General features: G+C 30.2%; 1 protein-coding gene and 1 pseudogene across 2 annotated transcripts; one reads left to right on the top strand and one right to left on the bottom strand.

Annotated features, from left to right (window-relative positions):
• Positions 1-2218: 2218 nt before the first annotated feature.
• LOC124848901 (uncharacterized) lies at positions 2219-3647 on the top strand (annotated as a pseudogene). Its single transcript, XR_015781534.1, has 4 exons — positions 2219-2361; positions 2523-2580; positions 2689-2826; positions 2904-3647. The product of XR_015781534.1 is annotated as an uncharacterized LOC124848901 (transcript).
• Positions 3648-5528: 1881 nt separating this feature from the next.
• On the bottom strand, positions 5529-9394 carry LOC124848902 (glucomannan 4-beta-mannosyltransferase 9-like). The gene is made up of 9 exons (XM_047326726.2): positions 8659-9394; positions 8424-8522; positions 7733-7985; positions 7426-7536; positions 7203-7339; positions 6913-7026; positions 6606-6805; positions 6326-6520; positions 5529-5968 (listed from the first exon to the last, which is right to left on the bottom strand). The coding sequence occupies exons 1-9, from the start codon at positions 8977-8979 to the stop codon at positions 5806-5808; spliced, it is 1593 nt and encodes a 530-aa protein (XP_047182682.1). The 5' UTR covers positions 8980-9394; the 3' UTR covers positions 5529-5805.
• Positions 9395-12808: the final 3414 nt, after the last annotated feature.

Below are 12808 nucleotides of genomic sequence, written 5' to 3'. Positions count from 1 at the left end.
TATCATTGAAGAGGAACAGTAAGTAATAGTGTTTTTGCTTGAATTGATTTTCTTAATACTAAACTTTAAATTTAGAACTTACTAAAACAAATTACAGGTTCATTTTCAAGCTTATAGTTCATGATACACCTATTGAATTCATTTTTATTCATGCTCGTTTCAAGATCATTATAAATATTAATTTTTTTATACGTATTTAATATAGCTGTACTACTGTCGATATTAAAAATGATAAAATAAATTTAACTAAATTAATTATCACAAAATGTATGCTTAATAATTATTAAATTAATTTTAAAGGGATGATATCTATATTTAGATGATTTTGTTTCTAAAATCACCGATAAAAGTTAATGTGATTTTTTTATCTAATACCAAGTTCATTTATCTAAAATCATTTTAACTCAAAATCAACTTTAGATTCAAGTTTAATTCATTATGAAAAATTACTTAATTTTACATAATTGGTGTTTTAAATTCGAGGAATGCAATTTTTTTATTATGTGATCGGAAACAGGAAATATTTTTAAGAACTTATAAATTTAAGTAACTTTGGGACAAACTTCTTGTAAAACTAAACAATATAGAAATCAGACACTATTTAGGAGACAATCAATTTTCAGAGAAAAAAAAATGATGAGAAAGATAAAAATAAAAGACAGAGATGAAGGAAGATTGCCAAATTTTCTTTTTTTATAAAATTAAAACGATACCATTTTAATTAAGATAGATGTTTTCATTAAATATAGAATTTAAATTTCTTCATAAATATTTCATACAAAAAACATATTTCACTGCTAAAAGATATCAGTCTTTTAAATTTTTCATCCAAATAAAAGTATTAAGATAATTATTACAAAAATCAACAACTTATTATGTACTATTTTGATTATAGTTAGTTTTAAATCAATTTATATGGTCAATTTATATTTTCTCTCTCTCTTCTATGTCAGTAAATAAACAGACAACAATGATAAATACATAGTTGCAAGCTTCCAATATACTTTGTGCGAATTTATATGAATAGTTTTTCTTAAAATGTCTTTTACATTAACAATTTATATGGATAATTCGTAGGTAATTTTACAATTAAAAAATATTATGAATAATAATTTCATAACTTAATTTCAAACACTTACAAATATTTGTAAAAAAATTACTCATACTTACCATGATTAGTGGTGTTTTGTTTTTAACTGAAGTGGTGCCTTTTTTAGAATCTTCCGAGAGAAAGTAAAAACAAAGAACCTCTCTAATGCCTAACATATGCTCGGAAAAAAACTTCATTCAAAATATTTTTGGATGAAAAAATAAATATTTTTAATAAAGCAACTTATATATTAAAAACTCACAGAATTTTTATTTTGTAAAAATAATTATGCTTGAAACATGGATCGTACACATGTTATTTAACTAAATTATTGAAAGATAAATGAAATGTTTTTTTTAGTATGTTCTATTGAAATTTTCATCTATTTTCTTACAATGTTTAGATATCAAATTTGTAAAAATTAAATATTAGTTTTGTCTATGTCTTTATTGATTTTGTTCAATTCAGTTTTAATATTTATTTATCTTTTAATTTAGTATTTTTTATCAATTTTGTTTAATTTAATTTTTTTAATAATTTATTTTAAGTGATAAATAAATAATGAATAACATATCACATATTAATTTACTGCTTTTAATTTTTTTTAATTTAATAAAATAATTAAAAAATATATTTACATGTTAATCTAATATTGTATTAAATGATAATGAAAATATCTTAATAAACTAACGTGTTTTATATTCAATTTAATTTTTAATAAAACAACTTTATTTTTAATCAAAATTAATTTTTAAATAAATATTATATTGATATTTTTAGTAAAATTAATTTTTTTATTAAATAATTTTAATTTAGAATTAAAAATAATTTAAAATTGAAATGAAAAATTTAAAAGTAGAGACTAAGTTTAAAATTTTAAAAGATTAAAACTCACGTAAAATATTAAAATCACATCAATTTTTAAATAAAAATGTCATACAATATTATATTAATCAATTATAAAATAAAATTATCAAATTTAAATACATATATATTTTAAAAAATAACTATTTTTAGATTTTATTTTCTTTGTTTTTTTATCACAAGAATAATTACAATGTTTTTTTAAGTATGTATTGACATCTCGGTGTCAGAACTATTTATTTTATTTTATTTAAGTTTGAATTTTTTTCAGAATGTGGATGTCATGACGATGATGATAAACCAAATGGCTGAAGAACATGTTATAATTGAAGAAGGGCAAAGGAAAAAGACGAAGAGGAAAACGAAGTTTTGATTCCTCGTCCTGCATGTTCCTGGGTGTATTTTAGGTGATTTCTTTTAACTTCTTAAATCTGAAATTACATTGACTGACTGTGTGAACTGACCGTGCGTAGAAATTAAATCACAACTGCTACTACGGTTATTATCATTATTATTTTGTGTGTGTTTTGATTAATTGTTTACTAAGTCTTAAAATCAATTGTTGCAGTAAGGAATTTATCAAAGAGTGCATTGCTTCCCCTCCTAGGTCACCAGGCCTTAAAGCTGTGAGTACCTTTTTTACTTTTTGAATTGCTAGGTTTGATGCTGTTCGTCATTTGTAGCTGAACTGAATATGGCGTTAATTTTAGTATATTTTGTTTTTCTTTTGGTAGGCGACAAAGGCTGCCTCAAATGCATGGAAGTCAATGAGTCTTGAAGAGAAGGAAAAGTATGCTAGGCATGCACTTGAAGTGTGGGATGGCTACTTGAGTTCGGGTGCTTCTGCCCCTGAACCCAAGCCAAGGAAACAGGTAATTCTAAGCACATGGGTTGGTTTGTTAATTCATGTCAATAGTTGATGAATCTTGTTAAAGATTAAATACTGCAGACTAAACTGGTAACGAGATGCTATCCAGGTCGCTTATTCAATGTGTTACAGCGCCTCACACCTGAACAGAAGGAATCAGTAAAGAGCATGGGCTTTACTGACTCCTTGGACTTAGATGTCGAACTCTTCGACGCAGTTTGTGTCTTTGGTTATTTGAGAGGTTTGACGCTACTAATTGCAGCTTAGGGATCAGCAGTGTGCATGGCCAGTAACTCCAGAAGATGTGGAGACAGTATTGGGATTATCAGCCAGTGGCAAAGAAGTGGTGAACTCTGGTACAGAAGACTTGATTTCAGATTTGCAGAGCAGTTACAATGCGATGAATCATGGAATTTCAGTGCGACTTTTAGAGGACAGCTTGGCAACTGCCGAGGCTGGAGATGATTTTAAGAGGTTGTTTGTTCTCTATGTGCTGGGAACTCTTCTGTCCCCAACAGCTAAGCAGGATGTTAGCCCATCATTCCTCCACATTTTGACAAATATGGATCTTGTACATCAGTATAACCGGAGTAAATTTGTGCTTGATAGGCTGGTTGGAGAAGTATCGCTCTTCCATAAAGGCAAGCAAAGAGCTGTTGGTGGTTGTCTGTTATTTTTGCATGACCAGTAATAACCATGAAGTGACTTGCATCTATTCTCCATGTCCCTGTCCACTTCAGGAATGTAACTATGTTGGGTCATTTGAACAGTTGGCATTGCATTTCAGCAGTAACCACTGGGATTCTGGAAGACGATTCAAATATAATTATCCATTGGCTATCTCTTTACAAATGGATGAACAATTTCTTATTCTCCAGGCAGAAGAAGATGGGGTTCTCTTTCTCCTCAACAAGGGCACATAAACTAATGGAATAGAGTGATGATAACCTGTATTGGTCCAACCTCATCAAAAGAGAGGTTTGTTTGTGAGATTGTTTCATGTAGGAAAAAAGTTCTCTCAGATTGAAGTCTGTTGCTGAGAATTTTCTTCCCCCCGCTTGATTTTATTCTGATTCCTTTCAGTTTTCTTGTTTCTTCGGGGGAGCTCAATATACATATTTGTATATGGAATTCTATCAGGCACACTGTAGATAGCTCTTGATTTAAGACCTAGATTGTAGATAATTTTTTTAATGATAATGATGTCAATGTTATGTTTTTTTCTCAATATTTGTGGCTTCTATTGTACAGAAAAAAGGCATACCTACTCATTCCCTTTTTGTCTCATTGTGAATCTCCTTTTACACTAGTTAAAAGTTCTAGATTATCGTATTTTTAATAAATTGTAAAACCTACATACTAATTTGGTTATATTATATTTTGTATATCTTGCTCCAACTGATCTAATAATAAATGGTAACACCTTGTAGCCAAATAACAATTTAATTCTTTTACATAAAAATCTTCCGTTGATTTCCTTCTAATAGCGTAAGTTTTTGCAGGATTTGGTCGACAAAATTTATTCTAATTGATAATTCTAAATGGACAAATTGTATACAGAGAAGCATATAATTAATAAACGCAATTGTTAAACGGTATATGATTTGAACCAAAAGTCAAATATGGTACTGAATTCAGATATGAAACCTGCTTTTCTAATTAGGCATTCCAATTATAACAAAAAAGTTATCGTAACCTTATAAATACAAACATGAATTTTATTTCATTTTTTATATTCTTATTGAGACTGTTACCATGGGATTTCTAAGGATTAAGAATTTTCACTCCTTTTTGTCATGCAATAGTTTGTATTTTGTAGAATCAGAATTTAATCTGGCCGAGGTGGTATATGGATTAAGATGCTCCATAATGTTTTGAGCAATGAAAATCTTCATTTGATGCTGTCTTTAGGTACATTTGTCCCATCTGAAGAACAATAACATGCATATAGCTTAAAATAGAACCATGTCGCTACGTGATATGATGAATTTCACTGAAAGTCTAATCTAAAAAGTGTGTAGACATCATCAAGTATCAAATGATGGTCCCTCTGAACAACACGGTGCCCTTCATCACAAGTCTTAAAAAGTTGTAATTTGCAGCCTTTGAGATGCTGGAATATCTGTACTTCCATTTTATTTCCAGTTTATGTTTTATGGTAATTTTGTTTCTGAATAACATCAACTTTTAAGCAAATTCTAATTTTGTTTTTTTAATCAATCAAGATTCATATTTGAGGGGGTTTTCTTTTTTCATTTTTTAAAATGTTGAAGATCACAAATTTACTAGAGATAGACAAATTTACACTTTCAAATCTTATTTTACAAGTTAATTTTCTATAATTATGTTAGACTTAAAGTTTATTTATCAATATAATTTCAGAACATTTAAAAACCTATTTTATTGTTTGTTAAACCTATGTGCATCAACTGTCGAGCCGTCATCTAGCCACTCAAATGTATAGTTTCAGACTCAAAATGTTATACCACAACATATGAGAAAATGCTTTTGGAGATTCATAACAAAATTACAGTAAGTGGATACAAAATTCACTTGATTGAATTAGGTTTGAATTTCATTTTCTTAAGATAAAGTTATTCATAAATTATGGAATTTAGATTAAAATAAAGAGAAGATCAAGATTGTCACGCAGCTTAATTAGGTTAGAGAAGGGAAGGTGGGAAGCAGAAACTGTGAACTTGCTTCTGTATTCCTGATTTCCAATTTATATAATTTATTGATAATTCTTTCCAAGGGATTTCAAATACTACACAAACTTTTGTTTTGTTTATCTATGTTCTTTGTCTGTGTCCATATAAAAACAATACAAAACATGACAAATAATGGTTGTAAAGTAATGTATGGTACTAAAACAAATTGAATTGTAGCTATGAGCAGAAGAAACTGCATTCTGTTCCTCGAAGTGAATGGGATGACAGCAAAATGACAGCCACGTGGAATAATTCTGAGAAAAGAAGTTCCTTTATGAATTAGGAACAAAGGTGCCGACATAGCCAATCCCTACAACAAAGAAGGCAATCGATTGCAGGAAAAGATATATGAAGTAGTGGTTCCTCCCATAGGTAAGATCATAGCATCCACAGAAAAAGAGGTATGCCCCCACTAGAAGTTCCAAGAAATGAAGCCTGTTAATCATAAAAAAACAAGTACTGATGGTGAATAGTGAATGCTAATTATGAAATTACATACTAAGTTGCTTGTAAAATTCTTGCCTTCAAGCAAATACAGACACCAAATTCCCAACCTGAGAAAATAAGCTAAACTCGTGTCCATGTTGTTCAATTCAATCCATGGGACAAAAGATGTAAAACTATGTTAAGAACAACTTTAAGTCTAACTTAATCTTATAAAATCAATTTGTAAGATGATGTTTGTATTTACTTATATATTATTTCTGATTGATGGAGGATTTCAAACAAATCATAAGCTTATGTCAGGTATGAGATTAATAAAAGTAGAGTATTCTCCTTATGTTGGTGTACCTTTCACTAATCTTGATACGAGGCTTTCTTGCTGCTTTGCCACCTGATTTTGTCTTAAGGGCATCTCCCAATTTCTCAGTAACTACCCATTCATTTACTCTCCCTGCCTCTAGCAAACCTGTGAGTGTTGCCTTGGTCCTGTGCATTGACATAACATTTTCAAAGAGTATCCAGAATACGAGTAAGTGGATTGACCTGCACAAGATGTAGATGACAAGTTACTCACAAATCAACTCGAGAAAACCTTGCCTTCAAAAAGTTGCTAACTTATAATGCTTACCTTGGAGTTCCTACTGCATTGAGAAGTGTGATGATAGAAGGTATATACACAGCACCCCACTTAGGAACTTCCACTTCTGGAACTAGAACAGTTGCTGGCATAACCACACAGTAGAATACAAATGTGACCACATGAGCTACGATTTTCCGGACAAAGAAGAAACTATAAATCACATAAAACTTCTTCCAGGTGGAGACTTTCTGCATGGCATGGTAAAAAAGGAATTACAGGAGAAGATGGATAATAATATCATTTGACCTCTTCAAACAAACTATATGGAAATTGAGTTTTACAAGGAAACTGATACCTTGTTTCTCATGATTTCCATTGCCATTTTCTTGAAAAGATTAGCCGGGCCACATGACCACCGGTGCTGCTGATAACGAAAGGCTTTGAAGGTACTTGGCAGTTCACTTTTCACCTAAATTTGTTTAGATAAATTGTTATAGAAAACAAATAATTCAGTATAGGAGAGAAGACTCAACAGAAAGTAGATGTGTTACTGAAATTACTTTCTGTACAATCTTCTTATCTAAAATACTAACTCAAGAAACTCTTTATTACATACAAGACATGCAATTAAAAGATTCATCGTACCTTGAGATCGCTAAGATACACAAATTTCCCTCCTTTGAGGCCAGCTCGCACAGCCAGATCCATATCCTCCACTGTTGTGCGGGCCTTCCATCCACCAGCTTCATTTAATGCTGAAATTCTCCACACACCAGCAGTGCCTGCAACATATCATCTACATTATTCACATGACTGCTTCTACTACCCAATGAAAATATTTGTACTGTTTATTAGGGAAATGATTTACCATTGAAACCGAAGAAGGCATAGGTTGAGGACCCAACTTCCTGCTCCACAAGGAAATGATAGTCCAATGACATCTCTTGCATTCTTGTCATTAAGCATTCATCAGCATTAACTGCCACACTCAAGGTATATTAAAAATGAAGCACAATTAGATAAACCAGATGCAACTTAAGGAATTTTTAACCGAACAGCTATACTTTGACACCAGATGCCAGATCCTTTGCTGGAGAACACCGTTTTTATTTTTGAAGTTTTAAAGTAAGCATGCAGAAAGGAGTTTCATGAGGGTTTAATGAGAAAAAACTTACCAAATTTCCATCGAGCTTGGACAAGTGCAACTTCTGGGTTGTGAACCAGAAATGGTATTGTGCGCCGAAGGAAGTTAGGCTCAGGTTGGAAATCAGCATCAAAGATGGCCACATAATCACACAAGTTCACATAGCTATGCTTCATGCCTTCTTTAAGAGCTCCAGCTTTGTATCCATTTCTGTTCTGTCTAATCTCATACTTTATGTTTATGCCTTTGCTGGCCCATCTCTGGCATTCCAGTTCCACCATTTTCTGAGCGTTTTTGGTTAAAAGAAACAGAAAGGTCATGTGAGCACAAACTAAAAGTCAAGGGTCTAAATGAATTAGTTTTTACACGGATCTTGATAATGTTTTATTTTTCACAAATTGATGATGGCCATTTTTCTTTACCATCTACCTATTAAGAATCAGAAGCACGACTTGCACAATTGTGTTTCAAGAAGCCTTGGATTTTCTGACAGAAAGTAATGTTGTTTTGTGAAGGAAATTTTTCCATGCAAGTTGACCTTGCACATGACTAAAGAGTAAACCTGCTTTCTAGTAGTCCTTAGAGAGTAGAAAGTATCTGAAAATAGGCTTTTGATGACCAAGAAAAAAAAGATCTAGAAATATTTAACATGGTTTAGATAATGAAAGATAAAGGAGCAAATTTTCAGTTAACTTTATTCTAGGGATATGGATGATGTCAACCTTAATGATTGGGTCAGTGGAATCATCAAGAACTTGAATTATAATCCTATCAGAAGGCCATGATATCCCACATGCAGCTCCAATCGATAACTGATACACCTGCAAGCAATGAAACAGTACCCACAAAAAACTTGAGTAAAAGAAAAATTATTTTCCAAGAAACAATGCATTTGAGAGCAATATCACCTTTCTAGAAGAAAGGAATCTGTTAAATGTGATAACTTTTCAGTAGTACCTCTTTCTCATTGTACATAGGAATTTGTACCAAGACCATTGGGTATGCAGAGTTTCCAATCTCAAGGTCATCTCTGAGAGGCTCCCATTTATACTTCTTATCTGGTTTGTACCTAAACAACTTCACAAAGATTATGACTATACCCATATAAACTCGCTCCACAAACAACATAATTGACATGGCTAGGCACAAAGCCACAAGCAATTTCAGCGCTGGAACCACAAGGGGTGTCCTGGTTTGCTGCCAAATCAGACCCATTTGGCTTGCACTGCCATCGTAATGCATGTTTTCAAACGTAGCTGCTGATGAAAGCCGATCCATCTGGTGGCTTTCTGTGGTTTCCTTTGGAGAGACAAATTGCAGTGATGGAATGGTGTGACTATATAGAACAATGTGATATCACTGACTCACTATTTGTGATTGGTCTTGGTGGCTCGATGGCTTTGCGAAAAGAACACGAATTGTTTGTAGTTTTTTTTTCACTTTTGGCCACTCACTCAGTGATTGTTGCTTAGGAGTTACGTTAAGGCAACAAGGAAGAGCAAGAGAGTAGAGTCAGAAGGCACTATTATAGCACAGTACTAACAAAGTAACAATGCATTTACACTGAGCACTAGCTAGAGCAGCTCCATGTGCAAGGTTTTGTGACACCAACCTAACGTATGGTGCAATGTTTTTCAAGCTTTCTCTCTATCTCTCTCTCTTCTTATAGTTTATGAACAATGGGAGAGAGATAGAGAAGAAGGGGATTTGGATGCCTTGAGTAATGACAGAACAAAGTGTGAACTATTATTTATATTCCATAAATTGCAGAGTTTGTATGGAAGGAGAAAAAAATTGCAAAACGATTATGATATGATGAGATGAATGGATTATGGACACAGCTTGCTTGAGAGTTCAAACCAGAAAAGAGTGTCACAATCCAGTGGCGTTTGCAGCTAACAGAATATTGAAATATGGAGCAGTGCTTTCTACAAAGCTACTCATTATTCACTATCACCAAAGTTGAGATTTTGACTATGATTTTTTTTAGGCAACTTCATTTTGGTCATAAAAATAAATTTAATGTTTTAAAAAATTATTCTAAGTGTATGAAATTATTCAGTAAAAGAAATATTTATCTTACTCTTTGGTTTGGTGCTTTTGGCAAGAAGCTTGAAAAATTGTAATTTTTTTTTATTTTGGTTCCTTTTACATGTGCACAATTAGAATGAGTAGAAGGTGTTGTTAAATTAGACAAAGAACAGCCAACAAAAACCATGTACTTGGTGGTTGACATGTCCATGTATTCTATAGGTCTCAAGTTCTATTCACCTTAATTTTGTATCGACAAATTTCATGCTAAAACAGTACACATGAAAATTGACATATATGATGTTTTTGGCACTTTATAAGCATGATAATCAAATTGTATGATAAATTATAATTAATATGGACCATCTGTTTTCTCCAAATGAATTTAATTGAACTTGACGGATTATGACGATGTCATAATTCACATTGAAAGACCACTTGGTATCATCATAAATATATATTAAAACCGCTGTTTAATTCTCTTAATTAAGATGAGAAAAACGTATAAAATGGGAACTTGAAAATTTACTTATAATCTATTCATTTATAATCAAGCTAACTGACTTATAGAAGAAGAAAAATTATCCTTATAAGATATTAATTTCAATCCAAATAAATAATAACTATCCAGATTAAAATTGAACTAGAGGACTATGTTTTTTTTTTTTTTTAAAAAATCACTTTTAAAATTTTTAAAAAAATTTTAAACATCTATGTATCAACTAAAAAGAACCATTTAAAATTATAATACAATAATTTTTATTTATAGTTTACATTTCTCGTGTTAAATGTGTTTTTATCTTACGCGCTTATATAAATATTATAGAGGAAGAATAATTTTTAAAGAGTTATTTTTCGTTTATTTTAATTAGTAACTTCCCTTATGAGAAAAAAAAATTATAGTTATTCTAAGTAAGCATTTGGTTCACGGAATCTTCTTTTTACAATTTTAGAATATGTTTCATTAGAACATTTTAAAAAATATATATATTTTTGGATATTCTAAAAAAGTTACATATTTAATTGAACAATTTTTGTTCTCAATCTGAAGGGTGAATGCCATATTTCATAAAAAATAAAAGGAGAGGTGTTCTTTCCAACCTCAGTACAACTTTTATTTTATTTTTTTAAAACTCCTTTTAAAATTTAAAAGGAAACCTAGAAATATATATATGTTCATCTCTACTGTAGCCCCAATTGAAAAAAATCAGAAACACATGCCTTTAAAAAAATTTTCTTTGTAAAGAGTTGAGTCATTGACATATTCACATTCATCTTCAAGGCAAAGGTTCATTCAAGATCTCTTCAATTTCACTTCTTTCTGATGTCATTATGCTTGTGAAAATTAGATAAAATTATATACGACAAAAATTATAAAATGAAAACTCATTATAAAGTCATTTTTTTAAGAAATTGTTTAACAACTGAGTGTTTCTGATTTTTTTCCAGGCCAATTACCAATTCCTTTGATGTCATTATGCTTCTGAATATTAGATAAAATTAGATAAGACAAAAATTATAAAATAAAAACTCATTATAAAATCATTTTTTGTAAGAAATTGTTTAACAGCGAGTATTTCTGAATTTTTTCCAGGTCAATTACCAATTCCTTTATGCTTGTGAAAATTGGATAAAATTACATAAGACAAAAATTATAAGATGAAAACTCATTATAAAATCATTTTTTTGTAAGATTGTTTAACAACAAGTGTTTTTGATTTTTTGAATTGGGGCTACAGGGGGATGACAGAGAAAAGATTGGAGTGAGAAAGAGGAAAGAGAAAGGGTTGAGAGGAATGAGAGAGGTGAGTAAGGGTTTGGGGGTTTCTTCTTTTTTTTTCAGTTTTGAGAATGAAAATTATTAAAATACCCTTAACCTTAAAACTTAGAATCCATGATATATAAGGATATTTTTGTCTACTAAAACCCGGTACACATTGCTAAAATGTACCAGGCGTACGCGTTAGCAAACCCATATATATATATATATATATGAACTGATAAAAATATTTTCAAAAATATCTAAAAATAACAGTCTTATTATTGAAATATATATGAGAAACCCCTTAAGTAAGATACTAAAAAAATCTGAAAGGAACATAACTGAATAATATTATTGAAATAAATAATTAAAATAACTTAAACCTTAATGGTTTGCGTATATTATGATTAATATAAACACCACAAAACATGATTAATATGGTAAAAGGTTTTTTTGTTCTTAATAGTTATGTATTCCTAGTAGTAGTAAATAAAAATTTGGGGACATGCTGACGTGTTAGGTCATTGTTTATTGATTATTGTATAGTGGTAATTTGCTTGTTTTATTGTAACTGTTGACACTCTTGGAAAAGAGATTCCAAATTGTGATAATTAATAATTATATGCATTGTTTTAAAAAGCTATGAATTTGGTTATAATCCACATTAATTGCTTTATGATATGAAAGAACTACTTTTTAAAAATTGTGATCAGTGTGTCTACAGTTTGGTTTCTGAAACAGGACGCAACACTTCAACCATAGATTTTCCTTTCTCAACAATACATCACTCGTTAGGGTTAAATTAACAAATTTATTTACATGTATATGACATTAATCAATATTTTTGAAGAAAATTAATGATGTTCTGTTCAAAAATAAAAGAAAAAAATCTTACAAAATAATGTTAAAAAAATAATGTTACAAAATAATGTTAAAAAAATCTTCAAAAAAATATTTGTAATAAAACAGAGGTAACATACACAACCTGAAAATACATTTTAAACTACATAACTTAAAATATTAAATAATGTTAAAAATAAAATAATTTGAAATTATACAAATTAAAATATATTGCTTAATGTTTTAATTTACTGGAATTTACAATTTGAAACATTTTTAATTATTCAATTTAAAATCTTTCCAATGAAATTGTATTTTAACCTGGGCTTGTTTCATTAATGAAAGGTCCAGTTTCTTCTTGCACCTCCATAAGTTTTTTCCTTCATCTTTATATACAGAAATGAAAAAGTTATTTTTGACTTTCAAATTGCGTAATTCAGAAGTATTCTTTTAAAAAATATATTGCTTTTAGAT

Source organism: Vigna umbellata, chromosome 8 (assembly GCF_029865625.1).
Source record: "Vigna umbellata cultivar VRB3 chromosome 8, Vumbellata_1.0, whole genome shotgun sequence".
In the NCBI taxonomy this organism is placed as follows: Eukaryota; Viridiplantae; Streptophyta; class Magnoliopsida; order Fabales; family Fabaceae; genus Vigna; species Vigna umbellata.
The sequence above is the reverse complement of the archived record's forward strand: the minus strand, read 5'-3'. Positions and strand labels throughout refer to the sequence as shown.